Source organism: Leuresthes tenuis, unplaced genomic scaffold (assembly GCF_036924035.1).
Source record: "Leuresthes tenuis unplaced genomic scaffold, fLeuTen1.0.hap1 SCAF_17, whole genome shotgun sequence".
NCBI lineage: Eukaryota > Metazoa > Chordata > Actinopteri > Atheriniformes > Atherinopsidae > Leuresthes > Leuresthes tenuis.
In genome coordinates this window covers 1,316,226-1,336,267 of record NW_027325371.1, presented here as the reverse complement: position 1 = coordinate 1,336,267, position 20,042 = coordinate 1,316,226, and the positions used below count along the sequence as shown (strand labels likewise).

The 20,042-nt window shown below is 44.2% G+C and overlaps 1 protein-coding gene across 5 annotated transcripts in view; it reads right to left on the bottom strand.

Moving 5' to 3' along the window:
- The window catches only part of LOC140272686 (caskin-2-like), an 86,026-nt gene extending 67,948 nt beyond the window's left edge, over nucleotides 1-18,078 (bottom strand). For all 5 annotated transcript variants that reach the window (XM_072368085.1, XM_072368086.1, XM_072368087.1 and 2 more), the window contains exons 1-2: nucleotides 17,802-18,078; nucleotides 14,545-14,786 (exon numbers count right to left, since the gene is read on the bottom strand). In XM_072368085.1, the coding sequence (XP_072224186.1) occupies nucleotides 14,545-14,638 (94 nt within the window). In that variant the 5' untranslated portion in view covers nucleotides 14,639-14,786; nucleotides 17,802-18,078. The remainder of the gene's footprint in view (nucleotides 1-14,544; nucleotides 14,787-17,801) is intronic.
- Between the last annotated feature and the right edge of the window lie 1,964 nt (nucleotides 18,079-20,042).

Sequence of the window (20,042 nt, the reverse complement as noted above, 5' to 3'; positions counted from 1 at the left end):
GCCATGAAAAGCTGTGCAACACAAATAGAGGTTAGCTCAGCTCAGGACTTTTTTAATTGGCTCTGAATGATTTGGACTGATTTAATTGGATTACAATGAACTTAATTCTTTACTTCTGGTAAAACTTGAATGAAAACCTGTTGATTACTTTCAAAATAATCCTGCTTACGAGCAGAAAAAAGGAAGTATTCACCCTCCGACCGAACCTACCGAGGTGGAGGAAATGACAGAGCAAAACACTGCTGAAGTGGACGAGGAAGTCGGGCAGGGCGCCTTAAAGAGTGCGCTGTGGCGGCGTGGCGCTGTAACCTGACCGTGACTCGCCGTCAGAGGAAGGGGGGGGGGGGAGGTGTTGTGTTGATGGAGGCTCTCGAGGCGTGGAGTGGCTCTTGGAAACAAAGCCAGGACTCTGAGCCGGGCCTCTTCTGCACTTCCTTTCCCAACACAATTGTTCCACAAAGTGGGAGGCGGCAGCATTGTGTGGCCGACCCCTCCCTGAGGAAAGCAGCGCCGTCAGGGAGAGAAACGAAGCTTCCAACAAACCCCCCAAACCCCGAGTCTCTGCTGGCCACAATCAAAGAAAAACAAGCTGCTAATCCACCTCAAACTGTTAAAACAGCAGAAGAAGAAAACGGTTCCACAGAAACCTTAACGAAACGCCACAAAAACCGACCAATAAGTCAGAATAAACCAGTTAAAAGGAGGCAAATCCTGTTTGTTTCTGTCTGATGAGACGTTTCCTCTTCGCAGAGCATTTTATTTCATCAGATTTAACGTTACTGAGACTTTAAAACCGGGAATAACACGATTAGATGCATTTTTAATCAACACCAACTGAAAATTATCCTGAAATTTACTCCTTTTATAACAAGAACTGAAGAAGATAAGCTAATTCTTCACTTTTTGAGTCATAAACACCACATTTTTTACAGTTTTTACACTGCAGAAAGTCAAGAGTTGGCAGCGTTTAACAGTAAAAACACCAAAGAAGAAGAAGAAGTGACATTAAACGGCTCAAACGTTACTTTGAAGGGTTTTCTGGACTATTTACATTTTGAGGACTTACTGGAAAGCAGGAAATAGATAAAACATACAAAGTGGGAACAGCCAGGAGCCTGTTAGCTGTTTATTATCTTATTAAATAAGATAACAGCTAATAGCTCTTTGGGAATCACCTTGTTGCTGCAGAAATCCTATTTTCTGTCTGTCAAACTGTGTTTTCTTTGCTGTTTTTCATAGATGCAGCTAAAGAAATGGGAACAAATGATGTGTCTTTGTGACAAAGTGCCTAAAGATCCAGTTTAAAATGGCTTCTTTGCTAAGTTGTCTGTTCTGTGTCGACACAACACTGGTTCATCCCTTGAGTTAGGAGCCTTTTTTCTGCCTGAATGGGTCAAAGGTCAGAGTTAAGTGGCTGAACAAAGAAAAAACATGAAAATACTGAAGAAGAAGGACTGAAAATGAGGGAAAAAGCAGAAAATGTCCAAAGAAAAACTGAAAGAGCTTCAGAAAGCTGCAGAACTGTTGATCAGGACACTTTAAAGGTTACAGAAAGCTGCAGAACTGTTGATCAGGACACTTTAAAGGTTTCAGAAAGCTGCAGAACTATTGATCAGGACACTTTAAAGGTTACAGAAAGCTGCAGAACTGTTGATCAGGACACTTTAAAGGTTTCAGAAAGCTGCAGAACTGTTGATCAGGACACTTTAAAGGTTTCAGAAAGCTGCAGAACTATTGATCAGGACACTTTAAAGGTTTCAGAAAGCTGCAGAACTATTGATCAGGACACTTTAAAGGTTTCAGAAAGCTGCAGAACTGTTGATCAGGACACTTTAAAGGTTTCAGAAAGCTGCAGAACTGTTGATCAGGACACTTTAAAGGTTTCAGAAAGCTGCAGAACTGTTGATCAGGACACTTTAAAGGTTTCAGAAAGCTGCAGAACTGTTGATCAGGACACTTTAAAGGTTACAGAAAGCTGCAGAACTGTTGATCAGGACACTTTAAAGGTTTCAGAAAGCTGCAGAACTGTTGATCAGGACACTTTAAAGGTTTCAGAAAGCTGCAGAACTATTGATCAGGACACTTTAAAGGCTTCAGAAAGCTGCAGAACTGTTGATCAGGACACTTTAAAGGTTTCAGAAAGCTGCAGAACTATTGATCAGGACACTTTAAAGGTTACAGAAAGCTGCAGAACTGTTGATCAGGACACTTTAAAGGTTTCAGAAAGCTGCAGAACTGTTGATCAGGACACTTTAAAGGTTCCAGAAAGCTGCAGAACTGTTGATCAGGACACTTTAAAGGTCTCAGAAAGCTGCAGAACTGTTGATCAGGACACTTTAAAGGTTTCAGAAAGCTGCAGAACTGTTGATCAGGACACTTTAAAGGTTTCAGAAAGCTGCAGAACTATTGATCAGGACACTTTAAAGGTTTCAGAAAGCTGCAGAACTGTTGATCAGGACACTTTAAAGGTTTCAGAAAGCTGCAGAACTATTGATCAGGACACTTTAAAGGTTTCAGAAAGCTGCAGAACTGTTGATCAGGACACTTTAAAGGTTTCAGAAAGCTGCAGAACTATTGATCAGGACACTTTAAAGGTCTCAGAAAGCTGCAGAACTGTTGATCAGGACACTTTAAAGGTTTCAGAAAGCTGCAGAACTGTTGATCAGGACACTTTAAAGGTTTCAGAAAGCTGCAGAACTATTGATCAGGACACTTTAAAGGTTTCAGAAAGCTGCAGAACTGTTGATCAGGACACTTTAAAGGTTTCAGAAAGCTGCAGAACTATTGATCAGGACACTTTAAAGGTTCCAGAAAGCTGCAGAACTGTTGATCAGGACACTTTAAAGGTTTCAGAAAGCTGCAGAACTATTGATCAGGACACTTTAAAGGTTCCAGAAAGCTGCAGAACTGTTGATCAGGACACTTTAAAGGTTTCAGAAAGCTGCAGAACTGTTGATCAGGACACTTTAAAGGTTTCAGAAAGCTGCAGAACTATTGATCAGGACACTTTAAAGGTTTCAGAAAGCTGCAGAACTGTTGATCAGGACACTTTAAAGGTTTCAGAAAGCTGCAGAACTGTTGATCAGGACACTTTAAAGGTTTCAGAAAGCTGCAGAACTATTGATCAGGACACTTTAAAGGTTTCAGAAAGCTGCAGAACTGTTGATCAGGACACTTTAAAGGTTACAGAAAGCTGCAGAACTGTTGATCAGGACACTTTAAAGGTTACAGAAAGCTGCAGAACTGTTGATCAGGACACTTTAAAGGTTACAGAAAGCTGCAGAACTATTGATCAGGACACTTTAAAGGTTTCAGAAAGCTGCAGAACGGTTGATCAGGACACTTTAAAGGTTACAGAAAGCTGCAGAACTGTTGATCAGGACACTTTAAAGGTTTCAGAAAGCTGCAGAACTGTTGATCAGGACACTTTAAAGGTTTCAGAAAGCTGCAGAACTATTGATCAGGACACTTTAAAGGTTTCAGAAAGCTGCAGAACTGTTGATCAGGACACTTTAAAGGTCTCAGAAAGCTGCAGAACTGTTGATCAGGACACTTTAAAGGTTTCAGAAAGCTGCAGAACTATTGATCAGGACACTTTAAAGGTTACAGAAAGCTGCAGAACTATTGATCAGGACACTTTAAAGGTTACAGAAAGCTGCAGAACTGTTGATCAGGACACTTTAAAGGTTTCAGAAAGCTGCAGAACTGTTGATCAGGACACTTTAAAGGTTACAGAAAGCTGCAGAACTATTGATCAGGACACTTTAAAGGTTACAGAAAGCTGCAGAACTATTGATCAGGACACTTTAAAGGTTACAGAAAGCTGCAGAACTATTGATCAGGACACTTTAAAGGTTACAGAAAGCTGCAGAACTATTGATCAGGACACTTTAAAGGTTTCAGAAAGCTGCAGAACTGTTGATCAGGACACTTTAAAGGTTACAGAAAGCTGCAGAACTGTTGATCAGGACACTTTAAAGGTTACAGAAAGCTGCAGAACTGTTGATCAGGACACTTTAAAGGTTTCAGAAAGCTGCAGAACGGTTGATCAGGACACTTTAAAGGTTACAGAAAGCTGCAGAACTGTTGATCAGGACACTTTAAAGGTTTCAGAAAGCTGCAGAACTGTTGATCAGGACACTTTAAAGGTTTCAGAAAGCTGCAGAACTGTTGATCAGGACACTTTAAAGGTTTCAGAAAGCTGCAGAACTATTGATCAGGACACTTTAAAGGTTTCAGAAAGCTGCAGAACTGTTGATCAGGACACTTTAAAGATTTAAAGCTGCAGAACTGTTGATCAGGACACTTTAAAGGTTTAAAGCTGCAGAACTGTTGATCAGGACACTTTAAAGGTTACAGAAAGCTGCAGAACTGTTGATCAGGACACTTTAAAGGTTTCAGAAAGCTGCAGAACTGTTGATCAGGACACTTTAAAGGTTTCAGAAAGCTGCAGAACTGTTGATCAGGACACTTTAAAGGTTTCAGAAAGCTGCAGAACTATTGATCAGGACACTTTAAAGGTTTCAGAAAGCTGCAGAACTATTGATCAGGACACTTTAAAGGTTTCAGAAAGCTGCAGAACTGTTGATCAGGACACTTTAAAGGTTTCAGAAAGCTGCAGAACTGTTGATCAGGACACTTTAAAGGTTTCAGAAAGCTGCAGAACTGTTGATCAGGACACTTTAAAGGTTTCAGAAAGCTGCAGAACTATTGATCAGGACACTTTAAAGGTTTCAGAAAGCTGCAGAACTATTGATCAGGACACTTTAAAGGTTTCAGAAAGCTGCAGAACTATTGATCAGGACACTTTAAAGGTTTCAGAAAGCTGCAGAACTGTTGATCAGGACACTTTAAAGGTTTCAGAAAGCTGCAGAACTGTTGATCAGGACACTTTAAAGGTTTCAGAAAGCTGCAGAACTGTTGATCAGGACACTTTAAAGGTTTCAGAAAGCTGCAGAACTGTTGATCAGGACACTTTAAAGGTTTCAGAAAGCTGCAGAACTGTTGATCAGGACACTTTAAAGGTTTCAGAAAGCTGCAGAACTGTTGATCAGGACACTTTAAAGGTTTCAGAAAGCTGCAGAACTGTTGATCAGGACACTTTAAAGGTTTCAGAAAGCTGCAGAACTGTTGATCCGGACTCTGAGCAGCAGCTCCGCCTCCAGCTCTTATCAGCAGCAGAGATAGCACCGGCGTCACCAACCCAAAGCAGCCGATAAGCCGCCTCCTGCATCCTCACTCAGCCTGAACCTCCGACCCAAAGCTCTGCAGGAATGTAAACATCACCCATGATCCAACAGTTTCTGCACATCCAGTAGGTCGGAGGTTTGGAGGAGAGAAATGGACCCGAACATGCGTTCAGCTCTGAGCTGAGCAGCTCCAGGAAAAAGGATTTAATTCCCTCATTCTCTGCTTTGCCTGTGAGGAAAAGTCCTGCAGAACCCCAGAGCTGTGGCAGCACAGCTGTTTAAAAAGGGGTTAAAGAGACGCTCAGAGGACAGATTTCATGATCTGAGCCCCAACAAACACAGCGTGACCCACAGAACCTCCACAGAATCAGAACCACGGGGTGAAACTACACCCCATCCACCTTCATGGTGGTGTCCCGCTGCTCCTGAACTCTCCTTCAGGCTGAACCCTGACCTCTGACCTTTCTGTGTTAATAAAAGGTTCATTTTTGGACCTGAAACTGTGAAAAAAACGATCACCTGATCTAAACCTGATCCACCAATAACACCTGCTGCACCACCTGTCAGCTGCACCACCTGTCGGCTGCACCACCTGTCAGCTGCACCACCTGTCAGCTGCACCACCTGTCAGCTGCACCACCTGTCGGCTGCACCACCTGTCAGCTGCACTGTGACGGAGGAATAAAACCGGCTGCACCACCTGTCAGCTGCACTGTGACGGAGGAATAAAACCGGCTGCACCACCTGTCAGCTGCACTGTGACGGAGGAATAAAACCGGCTGCACCACCTGTCAGCTGCACTGTGACGGAGGAATAAAACCGGCTGCACCACCTGTCGGCTGCACTGTGATGGAGGAATAAAACCGGCTGCACCACCTGTCAGCTGCACCACCTGTCAGCTGCACCACCTGTCGGCTGCACTGTGATGGAGGAATAAAACCTGCTGCACCACCTGTCAGCTGCACCACCTGTCAGCTGCACCACCTGTCAGCTGCACTGTGACGGAGGAATAACACCTGCTGCACCACCTGTCAGCTGCACCACCTGTCAGCTGCACCACCTGTCAGCTGCACCACCTGTCGGCTGCACTGTGACGGAGGAATAACACCTGCTGCACCACCTGTCAGCTGCACCACCTGTCAGCTGCACCACCTGTCAGCTGCACCACCTGTCGGCTGCACCACCTGTCAGCTGCACCACCTGTCAGCTGCACCACCTGTCATCACAAACGTGGTGTTTCCTGCTCTGAGTCTTTGAACTTGAAAGCTGCCTCAGTCTCAGTTTCATCTCAGACTCAAAGAATCTCCTCTGAAGCCTTAAAGCTCCGGTGAAGTGGGACGTGTTCCTCCTCCTGTCTGAAGCTAAAACAAGAAGAGGCTCAGTGCTCCATGTTCAGAGGAGCCCGACTTTTCCCCGCAGACCAACTCCTGGACTCTGACAGAACCCCCCCCCCCAGCTCGCCTGATTCCAGGACATCAGATGGGTCCCTGAACGTCTCATCTTTCTCTCTTCATCCTCTCATTTTCCCCCAAATCTTCCAGCTCAGAAAGTTAAAAATCTGAATTTTTAACAAGTTAAATTAAGTTTTAATGCTGAGAAAAGACACAAAACATCATTTATTATTGAAGTGTTTCTTAGCCCCGTTAATCCGAGGCTAATCCTTCATGTTTGGATCTTCTCAGCCTGAGCAGACGAAGCCTCTCTGGACAAACCTCTCATTTTCTGCTGTTCAGGAGGCGCTTTTCAGCCTTTGATTTGTGCGTCTCTCACCGCCGAGCGTCTAATTTAGGTCAGCACTGCGGTGAGGAGGCTGAAAACTTCCCTCTGAGGCTGCAGCAGTGTGCGACCTGTCGGCTCAGCCTGACGGCTCACTCACGGCTTCTTCTTCTGCCCCCCCCCCCTGAGCTGCCGCTGCCAGCCATTGTCCGAGCGCCGGAGCGCCGTGAATGCAGGGAAGACTGATGTCACCGTGCTGGTATGTGCACCCTGCAGCTGCCCAGCCCCTTCATCAGCCTGGAATCTGACTGCAGCGACGCCAAAGCCTCAGAAGGTTCTGCAACACCACAGCAGAACCAGAACCAGAACCAGAACCCCTCAGAAACGGGCCGTCTGTCCACATCATGGCAAAAAGACGGTTCAAAAAGCCTAAAATGAGTCGAGGCTTCCGGTGACATCATCCTCAGGCCAACAGCTGCGAGGTTCAGCCCGGGCCAACTTTTCTGAGCTCTTTGGAGACATCCGGCTCAGTATTTTTAAAAGCCCGGATGACACAGAACTGTAACTGAAGCGGGTCGTTGGTTGAATTTGGTTGAATCGGAATCCGGCTGAAGCTGAACTCTGAGACTTTAACCAGAACAGCTCACATTTACACAGAATCTGCGATAAATGCTGCAACTTCAGTCATCCTTCAGAAGAAAAGACTTGATTTGTGGGTTTGAACAGGCAGGACGAGCATCATGTGCACCACGTGCACCACGTGCATCACGTGCACCACGTGCACGTCAGGGCGCCGTCAGTCACGTGACCTCTGAGCTTCAGCTGGAAACTCACAAAAGACAAGAAGAGGAGCAGCGGAGGAAGAACACGTTACGTAACCCGGCAAATAAAGAAAACCTCCAGCAGCCAACACACACACACACGTGCACGTGCACGCACACGTGCACGCACACGTGCACGCACACGTGCACGGGACGCAGCCTCGAACTACATTCATCACGGTCTCGTTTTCATTTCAAAGCTTCTATAAAAGGAAGAGTTTCCTGCCGCCGCTCTGAGCTCACAGGCCAACATCATCACAGAGGAGCAGGCGTGCACGTGAGGTGAGGCGTGCACGTGAGGTGAGGCGTGCACGTGAGGTGAGGCGTGCACGTGAAGAACGACCAGCGGGAGAGTCAAGCCGATCCGAGGTGAGACCCAGCAGAGCAAATGTCCTGAGTGGAAACGCTCGGATTCATGAGCATCAGACTGACTGAAAAGAGAACTCAGGATCACAGTCAGAAGAACAGCTTTCCTTCAGTTCTCCACTAGCTTCTTTCTGTTCTCTGTTAGCTTCTTTCTGTTCTCCGCTAGCTTCTTTCTGTTCTCCGCTAGCTTCTTTCTGTTCTCCGCTAGCTTCTTTCTGTTCTCCGCTAGCTTCTTTCTGTTCTCCGCTAGCTTCTTTCTGTTCTCCGCTAGCTTCTTTCTGTTCTCCGCTAGCTTCTTTCTGTTCTCCGCTAGCTTCTTTCTGTTCTCCGCTAGCTTCCTTCTGTTCTCCGCTAGCTTCTTTCTGTTCTCCGCTAGCTTCCTTCTGTTCTCCGCTAGCTTCTTTCTGTTCTCCGCTAGCTTCTTTCTGTTCTCCGCTAGCTTCTTTCTGTTCTCCGCTAGCTTCTTTCTGTTCTCCGCTAGCTTCTTTCTGTTCTCCGCTAGCTTCTTTCTGTTCTCCGCTAGCTTCTTTCTGTTCTCCGCTAGCTTCTTTCTGTTCTCCGCTAGCTTCTTTCTGTTCTCCGCTAGCTTCTTTCTGTTCTCCGCTAGCTTCTTTCTGTTCTCCGCTAGCTTCCTTCTGTTCTCCGCTAGCTTCTTTCTGTTCTCCGCTAGCTTCCTTCTGTTCTCCGCTAGCTTCTTTCTGTTCTCCACTAGCTTCTTTGTTTTCTGTTAGCTTCTTTCTGTTCTCCGCTAGCTTCTTTCTGTTCTCCACTAGCTTCTTTCTGTTCTCCACTAGCTTCTTTCTGTTCTCCACTAGCTTCTTTCTGTTCTCCACTAGCTTCTTTCTGTTCTCCACTAGCTTCTTTCTGTTCTCCGCTAGCTTCTTTCTGTTCTCCACTAGCTTCTTTCTGTTCTCCGCTAGCTTCTTTCTGTTCTCCGCTAGCTTCTTTCTGTTCTCAGCTAGCTTCTTTCTGTTCTCCACTAGCTTCTTTGTTTTCTGTTAGCTTCTTTCTGTTCTCTGCAAGTTTCAGAGCTAACAACCCGACTGAATTCCATTAAAATGCTAAAGCAACATCTTCCCTTGTGTTTGTTCCGCTCTGTGGACTTGATATGTGAACTGGCTGCTTTCTGCTGAGATGCTGTAACATTGAGTGCTATCATGTGCTATCATGCTAAGCTAACTGGCTGTTATAATGGACACACTGTACAGTGTTTTCTCTTTTCTATGAAACGCTCCCAAACTTTAAAATGTTTCCTCTTTTTCTCTGATTTTGCTCCTCGTATTTTTTTCTCCGGTTTCCTCCATCAAATCAAGCTGCTACAAACGTGCGCACGTGCACGTGCACGTTGTGTGACCACTACGCAGAACATGCTGGTGGGAGTTAAACGAAGAGCTTTTTGTAACCGAGTTATTTGAGGAATCGGGCCTGAATGATGCATTCACTGTCCGAGCGACACCTGGACCACAAACACAGCTGCAGCCGGGCTCATCAGAACCAGATCTTCTGATCAGCCTGTGACGGTTCAGACTAAAGTGGATCAGAGTGCAGCTCTGACAGAAGAATGAACTAAAAAACTAAAGTTACAGAAAGGGAAAGTTGAAGAATCCCCCCCTGCTGTGACCCCATTTCTCCTCACTTCAAACCCTGTTTCAGTCGTCTTTTTCTCGCTGGTTTCTACATCAAGTCACTCACTTTTTGCTGCTGTTTTCTGCATAAAAGCGAGACTGTGAGGCTGTGATTTATTGAACACAGTCAAGACTTTGGGCTCATTTAAAGGAGAAACGTCAGAATCAGTCCTGAAACACCGACAGCCGGGGGTCCCGAGGGGCCCCTTGGTCCCAACACAGGAGCTTTGTGTCCCCAACTCAAAGGTATGTCATGACCGGCCTACTTTAGGAGTCTGTGGGGGACCTGTCTGTGGAGCGGGTCAATTAAACATTTAGCACAGCAACAGCAGAGTTGACAGGCAAACACCAGCAGCTCAAACACAGAGGCAGAATGTCACGCACCGTCTGAAAGGTTTTAACACTTCCACTCAAATCCGCCGCGGTGGGAGGAGACTGGAAACCCCCCCCCATTATGCCCCAGTTTGTGGGTTGAGAAGAGAAGGCGGAAGCAGAGCCCCACCAAACGTCTTCAGCACTCAGGAAGAAACAAGCTGAACAAACAGTCTCTGTTTCTGACGGCGTGTGTCAAAGGAAACGTCCTGTTTCGGGCTTTTCTGCACTTTGTTACATTCGAAGCATCGGGAATGACTCACTTATTCCTCCACTGTCAGCAGGGAGGCGTTTGACAGCGAGCGGCGTGTGCAGAAAACTGCTTTCTGGAAGCTTCCCGAGCCGAATGCTGCCCAACCTGAACCCCTTAAACACTTTTTTATTACGTTTTCTTTTGTTTTGACACTATTTCACATTATAGAGCAACAAAATAAAGGAAGAAAGCCACAGAAAACATAAAAACTTATGTTCAACAAACGGTGGCTGCAGCCGTTAAACCTCAGCTGGTGCCTAATGAGGGGCTCAAACCGACAACCTGGTTATTACGAGATAACCAGCTCTTTAGCCCATTTCCCACTGATCACACAACATCAAAGTGTTTCATCAATATTCAGCTCAAATGATTCTGCATGAGTTTTTATTGGCTACGGCCCCGGTCAGCATTGATGGGACACGCTAATGAGGGTGCTGCACTCAGGGCTGCAGGTGTGAACACAGCCGACTTTTTCCTTGTGGAAACACACGGTGACTAACTTTAGCCTCTGAAACATTTAACTTCCTTCTGTTCTCTGCTAGCTTCCTTTTGTCCTCTGCTAGCTTCCTTCTGTTCTCCGCTAGCTTCCTTTTGTTCTCTGCTAGCTTCCTTCTGTTCTCCGCTAGCTTCCTCCAGTTCTCCGCTAGCTTCCTTCCGTTCTCCGCTAGCTTCCTTCTGTTCTCCGCTAGCTTCCTCCTGTTCTCCGCTAGCTTCCTCCTGTTCTCCGCTAGCTTCCTCCTGTTCTTCGCTAGCTTCCTCCTGTTCTCCGCTAGCTTCCTTCTGTTCTCTGCTAGCTTCCTCCTGTTCTCTGCTAGCTTCCTTCTGTTCTCTGCTAGCTTCCTTCTGTTCTTCGCTAGCTTCCTTCTGTCCTCTGCTAGCTTCCTTCTGTTCTCCGCTAGCTTCCTTCTGTTCTCCGCTAGCTTCCTTCTGTTCTCCGCTAGCTTCCTTCTGTTCTCCGCTAGCTTCCTTCTGTTCTCCGCTAGCTTCCTCCCGTTCTCCGCTAGCTTCCTTCTGTTCTTCGCTAGCATCCTTCTGTTCTCCGCTAGCTTCCTTCTCAGCTAACAAGCCGACTGATTTCCATTAAAATGCTAAAGCAAAATGTTCCCTTGTGTTTGTTCTGCTCTGTGGACTCGATATGTGAACTGGCTGCTTTCTGCTGAGATGCTGTAGCATTGAGTGCTATCATGTGCTATCATGCTACGCTAACCTGCTGTTACAATGGACACACTGTACAGTGTTTTCTCTTTTCTATGAAACGCTCCCAAACTTTAAACATGTTTCCTCTTTTTCTCTGATTTTTCTCCTCGTTTTTTCTTATTTCCCACTGATCACACAACATCAAAGTGTTTCATCAATATTCAGCTCAAATGATTCTGCATGAGTTTTTATCGGCTACGGCCCCGGTCAGCATTGATGGGAGCCTACTTTTTCCTTGTGGAAACACACGGTGACTAACTTTAGCCTCACATTGAGGCTCTGAAACTCGACATTCAGTCCTGTGGTTCGAATCACAAACAAACCAATCAGAAAGCTGAGATTATCGGACCCTTTGGTCCCTTCATGTTGTCGTAGCTTAAGGAACGTAAGCAGAAGGAACTCCCAGACTTCCATAGCACCTTCGTTTCATTTGATTCATCAAAAAGCTGTAAAACTCGTCCTTTTCGGAGGTAAAACTGAAAGCTGAGGCTGGTTTTACTTCCATTATTTGACTGTTATTTGAATCTGTTTTCCCATAGATGGATCCCATCCAACCATTTTTTACACCTGCTGCTGCCTTTTCAGGTTATTAAAGACATTAAAATATCACCATCGCAGGGATCGGCTCCAACAGAAAGTCTCTTAAACACGACAGAAGCTTTATGACAGAAGTATTGATCACACTTATCGGCTTTATTCGACAGTCAGAGGAAACGCAGACCTTCTTCATTCATTCATTTATCCACAAAACAGCAGCTGGCAGAACATCAAGCCTCTGATCCAGTCAAACTGCAGTAACTTCAGGTGTTACCGAGGCCTTTTGGGCGTTATTTCTTGCCTTTAAACTACGGTTATAAACATCTTTGACGTCATATATTCGCTCTGATCTTATTCAACTTGTAAAAACAAACAACCAAATAAATAAAAAGCGGATTTATCTGAAGGTTCATCGCATAATTTCCTTGGATGAAGACTTCCTGGAGAGAACCGGGGGCTCTAACAGATAAACTTCCTCTCCAAACGCTGCGATCAGAACCGGCTGATCTGAGCCGAGCTGGAGGTGAAAGAGAAGCTGTGTCTGGGAGCCGATTGGCCGAGCCTCGTGTGAACCCAAACTCATGAATAAGACATGAAAGCGCCCCTGAGTGGGTGTCAGCCTTTTCAAAGAGACACGACGGCGTTACGAGGCTCTGATAATGGGCCGCTGATGAGCTTCTACAGCGAACGCAGCACCTCCCGCGGCACACTTTTGTTCAAACGCAGACAGATGGTGATGTGATGGGACGTTACGGGCTATCATTTGGGGTTTAAATGTCCGAAACCCTCCAGACTCCACGGCCTTTTGAAAGATTAGCTTTTATGAGGCTGAAGATTTATGATGTGAGGCGTTTAGATGAAGAGCTGGATCAGCGTGAAGAAAGGTCAAAAGGGCGCAAGGAGGGATCTCTGCAGCTCAGCCACACGGACGGTGCAAAACATGCGGGAAAAGTTGTTGTGCAAGAAGCTAACTTTACAACATGTGGGCGGAAACATGTCCACGTTACGGCTCTGTTTACAGGTAACAGCGGAGGAAGCAAGGCTTCAGATGGTCCCTAACCCCGAATGACCCCCACTTTTAGCTCCTCTGAAGACGAATCTGTAACTTCCTCAGGCCATCGTCATCCAAACAGATCTTTGACTCGTGGTGACAGCGAACAGCAGAGCTATGACAGTGAAACTGCCCACAAACCCCTCCCATAGAGCTATAATTCCCTTTAATCCCAGCTGGGCACCATCTGGGAGCTCCTTGTGTGATGCTGAAGCACCAGATGTCATGAGGACGGAGTCTGGGTCACACAAGTCCCTCAAAAGTGAAACGAGAGGCTGTGGATGTTCAATCCTGGAGCTAAAGAGCTCCCAGACGGGGTGGTTCTCACGTAGAGACCCCGAACATGGAGGTCAGAGGTCAGAAAGAGGCGATGGATGGGAGGAAGTCAGCTGACTCTAACGTCTCCATCCTCCCATCAGGGACCAATCAGCTGCTCTCTGCGCCGCGAAGATGAGCTCAGAGAAGAAGAACTGAACCAGCACCCCCCCTCTGATGGAGTTTAGCCTCCACAGGGGCAGCAAAGGCCGGCCGACGTGGCTCTTTACAGATATATCTGTATATATATATATATATTGATCATATATCGATCATTCTGGGCTGCATCGCCACATTAAAAACGTTAAATTCAACCTTTAATTGAAGCTCGCAGCTGACGTTTTGTACTAAAGAGCAGCAGCAGCCATCAGATCGGATGATTTCACCGATAAAAAGGCTCCAGAGAAACGAAAACAGAAAAACTTTCAGTCTTTTACTCAGAAATGTTGAGTCACGAGTCGGAGAAAAGGTCCCAGAAGGTGAAGGAGCTTCTCTTCATTCCACAGCTCACACCTGAGCTCAGATACCGGCTGCCACACAGATGTGGGGCTGTGGCTTCAGGTGGCGTTTCCATGACAACGCCGAGCAGTTCAGGGACCGACGTGAAGAATCCGAAACCACAACACGCCTCATTTTTATCTCTGAAGCACGTTTTAGCAGCGACATCATCATCATGACATCATCATCATCGTCATGACATCATCATCATCGTCATGACATCATCATCATCGTCATGACATCATCATCATCGTCATGACATCATCATCATGACATCATCATCATCATCATCTCATAAACTTCATGATTCTCCGAGTAATTAAAGAGTAGAAATCCCGTGAAAGCCCCCCCCCCCCCCCCCGCCGCCAGCTGTGGCTAAAAGCTGCTTCCACCAGGTGCATGATGGGAAATAATCTGAGGAATACTGAGATCTTTAGGTGTCTTTCTGTGAAAGGTCCGTTTCAGGCTTTACTAAAGTCGTGAAGTTCTGATGGCGTCCGTAAAAACGCTCGCAGCAGAAATCCTGCTCGGTTGGACGCGGTTCTGAGTCCAAAATGGACGCCTGACCCGAACCCGGCCTGCAGAACGGAGGAAGAGGACTTACTGTTCCTGCTGGTCTTCAGCTTGGACAGCAGCTTCTGGGTCGCCGGCAGGTCGCCGCTCTTCACCGCCTGCAGCAGCTCCTGCTCCTTCCCCATCCTCCCGCTCGAGCTCAGACCGGCGGCTCAGAACTCCTCAGAACTCCTCAGAACCTCATGCTGACCCGCCCCAGGTGAGTCTTCCTCCCGCTGACACAGAAACGCCCGCCAGGTGAGGCGTCCAGGTGAGGTTTGACTGAGGAGGAACCTGAGAGGACGAACAGAAACCGATCAGAACCAACAGAAACCGATCAGAACCAACAGAAACCGATCAGAACCAACAGAAACCGATCAGAATCAACAGAAACCGATCAGAACCAACAGAAACCGATCAGAACCAACAGAAACCGATCAGAACCAACAGAAACCGATCAGAACCAGGATCCATAAACACACCTGATCCATAAAACTGATCAAAACATTTTCTCAAGAACATTTAATTTATTAAAAGACAAACTGAAGAAAATGACATCATCAGCAGCTATCATGACATCATCGATTCATCCGATCGTCTTTTTATTGACAGTTTAAAATTATTCAAATCTAACAAACGGAGACGATTCGACCGTCTTATTCTCAGCTAAAACATCAGAAAACTTCGGGTTTTACGACTTCTTTAAATGGTTTGTTGCGTTTTCTTCTTTGTGTGTTTTTTTTAATCTAGTTTTTGTTTCTAAGAATTTAAAATTTTGTCTTTTCTCGTCATTCTGTCGAATATTTAGCTTTTCTATGAATCTTATCTTATTTTTTGTTTCTAGTTTATCAGAAATATTGAGTTTCTAGTCATTTTAGTAAAGAAGTAATTTTTCGAAATAAGACGAAAAATAATTGATGAAGTTGACTAAAATACTGTTGATTTAATCAGTTTTTTCTGTTCTTTGTTTATTCATCAGAAATGTTTTATTAGCGTTTTTAAATATTAAACTTGTGTTTTCTTTTGTATTAACTTTTCTAAAACGTTGCCTTTTCACGGTGGTGTGGTGTCGCCTCACAGCGAGAGGTTCCAGGTTCAGTTGTAGTTTACCTCTCGCCCTACGACCGCTGGGATAGACTCCAGCCGCCCTGCGACCTGACCAAAAGATTAAGTGGGTATAGAAAGATTTATGTTGTCTTTTTGGTTCCTTTGATATGTTTTTCCTGTTTTATGTTGTCTTTTTGGTTCCTTTGATCTGTTCTTGCTGTTTTATGTTGTCTTTTTGGTTCCTTTGATCTGTTTTTGCTGTTTTATTTTGTCTTTTTGGTTCCTTTGATCTGTTTTTGCTGTTTTATGTTGTCTTTTTGGTTCCTTTGATATGTTTTTCCTGTTTTATGTTGTCTTTTTGGTTCCTTTGATATGTTTTTGCTGTTTTATGTTGTCTTTTTGGTTCCTTTGATCTGTTTTTGCTGTTTTATTTTGTCTTTTTGGTTCCTTTGATATGTTTTTGCTGTTTTATTTTGTCTTTTTGGTTCCTTTGATATGTTTTTGCTGTTTTATGTTGTCTTTTTGGTTCCTTTGATATGTTTTTGCTGTTTTATTTTGTCTTTTTGGTTCCTTTGATCTGTTTTTGCTGTTTTATGTTGTCTTTTTGGTTCCTTTGATCTGTTTTTGCTGTTTTATTTTGTCTTTTTGGTTCCTTTGATCTGTTTTTGCTGTTTTATGTTGTCTTTGTTGTTCCTTTGATCTGTTTTTGCTGTTTTATTTTGTCTTTTTGGTTCCTTTGATATGTTTTTGCTGTTTTATGTTGTCTTTTTGGTTCCTTTGATATGTTTTTGCTGTTTTATTTTGTCTTTTTGGTTCCTTTGATCTGTTTTTGCTGTTTTATGTTGTCTTTTTGGTTCCTTTGATCTGTTTTTGCTGTTTTATTTTGTCTTTTTGGTTCCTTTGATCTGTTTTTGCTGTTTTATGTTGTCTTTGTTGTTCCTTTGGTCTGTTTTTGCTGTTTTATGTTGTCTTTGTTGTTCCTTTGGTCTGTTTTTGCTGTTTTATGTTGTCTTTGTTGTTCATTTGGTCTGTTTTTGCTGTTTTAATTTGTCTTTCTTATTCCTATGATCTGTTTTTGCTGTTCTATGTTGTCTTTCTGGTTCCTTTGGTCTGTTTTTGCTGTTTTATGTTGTCTTTGTTGTTCCTTTGATCTGTTTTTGCTGTTTTAATTTGTCTTTCTTATTCCTATGATCTGTTTTTGCTGTTCTATGTTGTCTTTCTGGTTCCTTTGGTCTGTTTTATGTTGTCTTTGTTGTTCCTTTGGTCTGTTTTTGCTGTTTTATGTTGTCTTTGTTGTTCCTTTGGTCTATTTTTGCTGTTTTAATTTGTCTTTTTGGTTCCTTTGGTCGGTTTTTGCTGTTTTATGTTGTCTTTGTTGTTCCTTTGGTCGGTTTTTGCTGTTTTAATTTGTCTTTCCTTTTCTTTCCTTTTTGTCTTTTCCTTTCCTGTTCTTTTTGGTGTGGTTTTTATGTTAATTTTCTAAGCTGGATTTTTTTTTGTTCCGTCATCATCTTTTCTGACTTGTTATTCTATTTTTATGTTTTGTCACATTTTTTCCGTCAGCATCATTGTATTTTCAGACCTCACACACACACCTGTGACAGGTGTGAAACCAGAGCTGGATCTGCTGCCAAATGAGAGGAAGCTTTAATTACAGGACTACAAACACCTCTCTGCTGTGTAAACATCCAGGCCTGCCTCTTTCAGAGATGATCTGAGCCATTTAAACTCTTCCAGCCCAGTGGGCTCAAACACGAGGAAGAGGAGGCTGGTGGGAGCTTCATCTCTGCTCCAGATAACTGACAGCCCTGCTCTCTGCAGGTCAACACCGAGACACGGCCTCAGAGTTTCAGGCGGATCAAAGAGTCCACATGCAAACACTGGTCTGCTCTGGTGGCTCCATTACATAAGCGGGCAGCCCGAGAGGCCGAAGCAGCGCTGTCAGTCCCATTTACAGCCAGCATGTCCCGCTTCCCTGCACCTCCCTCAGGCGCTTCGGGTCCTCGGCAGGAGCAGGATTTCAGGCAGAGAAGTGCTTCAAAGAAGAAATTAATCAATCAGGAACAGGACGCAGCTCGCTTTTATGCCTCCGAGGGAAAAGTCAGCGGAGAAGCTGGAAAACCGCGGCAGAAGTTCGGCATGTAAACACACCGTCACTTCCAGCGCCGACCTTCGGACCCAAGTTTGGTCGGTACCGGAGGGAAGCCGTTTCCCTCCATCCGAACCGCTAATCAGTCGGAACCCGTGCAGAACACAACTCACCTTTGTGGGTGAAACGTCAGAAACTCCCAAACCGCTGCTTTTTTAACGGAGCACGGCAGCGGTTTGCTGAAGGAAAGTCGCGTTATTCCTTGTGTAAATATTCCAGAAAAATCCCGTTTCCACAAACTTCCAGAAGGGCTGAGTTACGACGTCATGTCGGCGCATATTTAAGAGTGTAAATGTCTGACTTCGGTACTTTAAACTTGTCTTCGTGTCCTCGCCTTCCTTCGGCTTTCCCTCCTCTCCCTGAATGCCACATTCACTCCGCTGGATTCTCCAGAATTTACACACATGTCAAGTTGCCGTGAACGCAACACGCAACTTCCGGAAAGTACTTTCAAAATAAAATATCAACGCGGCTTCTTCTTATTTTCTCATTTCTTTGATTCTCTTCATAAACTCGTTTTAAAGAAGCTTTATTCAGTCATATAAAGTAAATATTTAACTTTTGTTGATTCTGAGTGACGTCAAACTTTTGTTTTCTAATAAAAAAACTACCTTTTCTAACTTCAAACTGCTAAAAAGTCCAATAAATTAGCTCCTGGTTGTTCAGTTTGTTGAATTAAGTTGAACGAAAGCAGATATTTAGCATTTAAACTCCACTGAAACCTCTTTTTACTCAACTTTAGTTTAGTTAATATGTATTTCCAAGGCAGCAGTGGAATAAAAGCATATTTTGATTTGTCTTGTCCTGTCACTTATTTACTTTTGTAATAATCACTGTTTCCCAGGAGGGACTTTACCTTATTTATGTACAAACTGAACACTTTGTCAGTCAGTCGCTGTGTTAACAAAATGTTTCTGTTAGTTTTTAGAACAAAAATCAGCTGCTTTAATCTCCTAATGATCCTTCGCGTCTTTATTGTTTGATAATTCGAAAAAAGCTTCTTTGCTTCCCCTTCAGTTTTATAATGACCTGAATGGAAAAATTAAATATTCAAGCGGTTACTGGAACCTTTCTATGATCCCAGTCTGAGTCTGGATTCATTTTCATGACAAACTGTTTAAATTTTAGGATTTTTGAGAATTTCCAGCCTCTGAAATGTTATTACTTTAAAACACAAACATCTTATGATTCAAAGTAAGCAAATTAAATCAGTATTCTTTAGTAAATACATCAATATACACAGAAATATTTGTATTTAATAAAAGATGTATAGCATGCCTTTATTTTCTAAACTCATCTGCTTCCGGTTCTGGTAGAACTTTAATGAAACATCAGAGACCCGCCCACTGGTTTAATAGAAGTGAATCACTTTAAACCTTCTTCTCAGAGTATTTACCAGTAAAAATACAGATTTTCAACATTTATTTGAATTTCATGGAACCAGGAAACAAAGTCTTTAGATTCAAAATCTCTTCTGTCATCGGCCGAAGCTCAAATATTCAAGTAGAAATTATGAAGGAACTAAGGTTGAAGCTCAAATCTAATCACAGGTCAAACGGGGTCAGATGTTGAATCAAAACATTTACAACAAGACATGTCAGATATATCTGCTTAGCAGACCCGAGACGGTGGAGCTTATTTCTAAAACCCAAGGAAACCTCCAGGGTGCTGGAGAGGAGGCTCAGATTCAGGAGGAGCTTAAAGATGCTTAAAATCTGGTGGAATTAATTCAGTAAAACCCTCAGATTCTGGTAAGTTTTGCAGCATTGGAGATGGATGAAATGGATAATTCTTTGGAACTGAGGTAATAACTACCTGCAGATAAGTTTGGAGACGACCTGATCTTTGGTGGACTGAGTTCAGTGTTAAGATGGATCCGATGGATTCAAGACGCAATCCAACAAAGAAAGAAAAGCAGCAACAAAACGTAAAAAAGGAATAAGGAAAAAGGCTGCAGGAACAACTCTAACAGCTCTCTGCTCAGCTTTAAGACTATCCGGGCAGACAGAGACTGCAGACAGAGCGCTAACAGTAAAGGAGGAGGATCACAGAGCTGGTTAGCAACAGATGGTGGAATCCTGGACCTGGCTGCAGGAACAACTCTAACAGCTCTCTGCTCAGCTTTAAGACTATCCGGGCAGACAGAGACTGCAGACAGAGCGCTAACAGTAAAGGAGGAGGATCACAGAGCTGGTTAACAACAGATGGTGGAATCCTGGACCTGGCTGCAGGAACAACTCTAACAGCTCTCTGCTCAGCTTTAAGACTATCCGGGCAGACAGAGACTGCAGACAGAGCGCTAACAGTAAAGGAGGAGGATCACAGAGCTGGTTAACAACAGATGGTGGAATCCT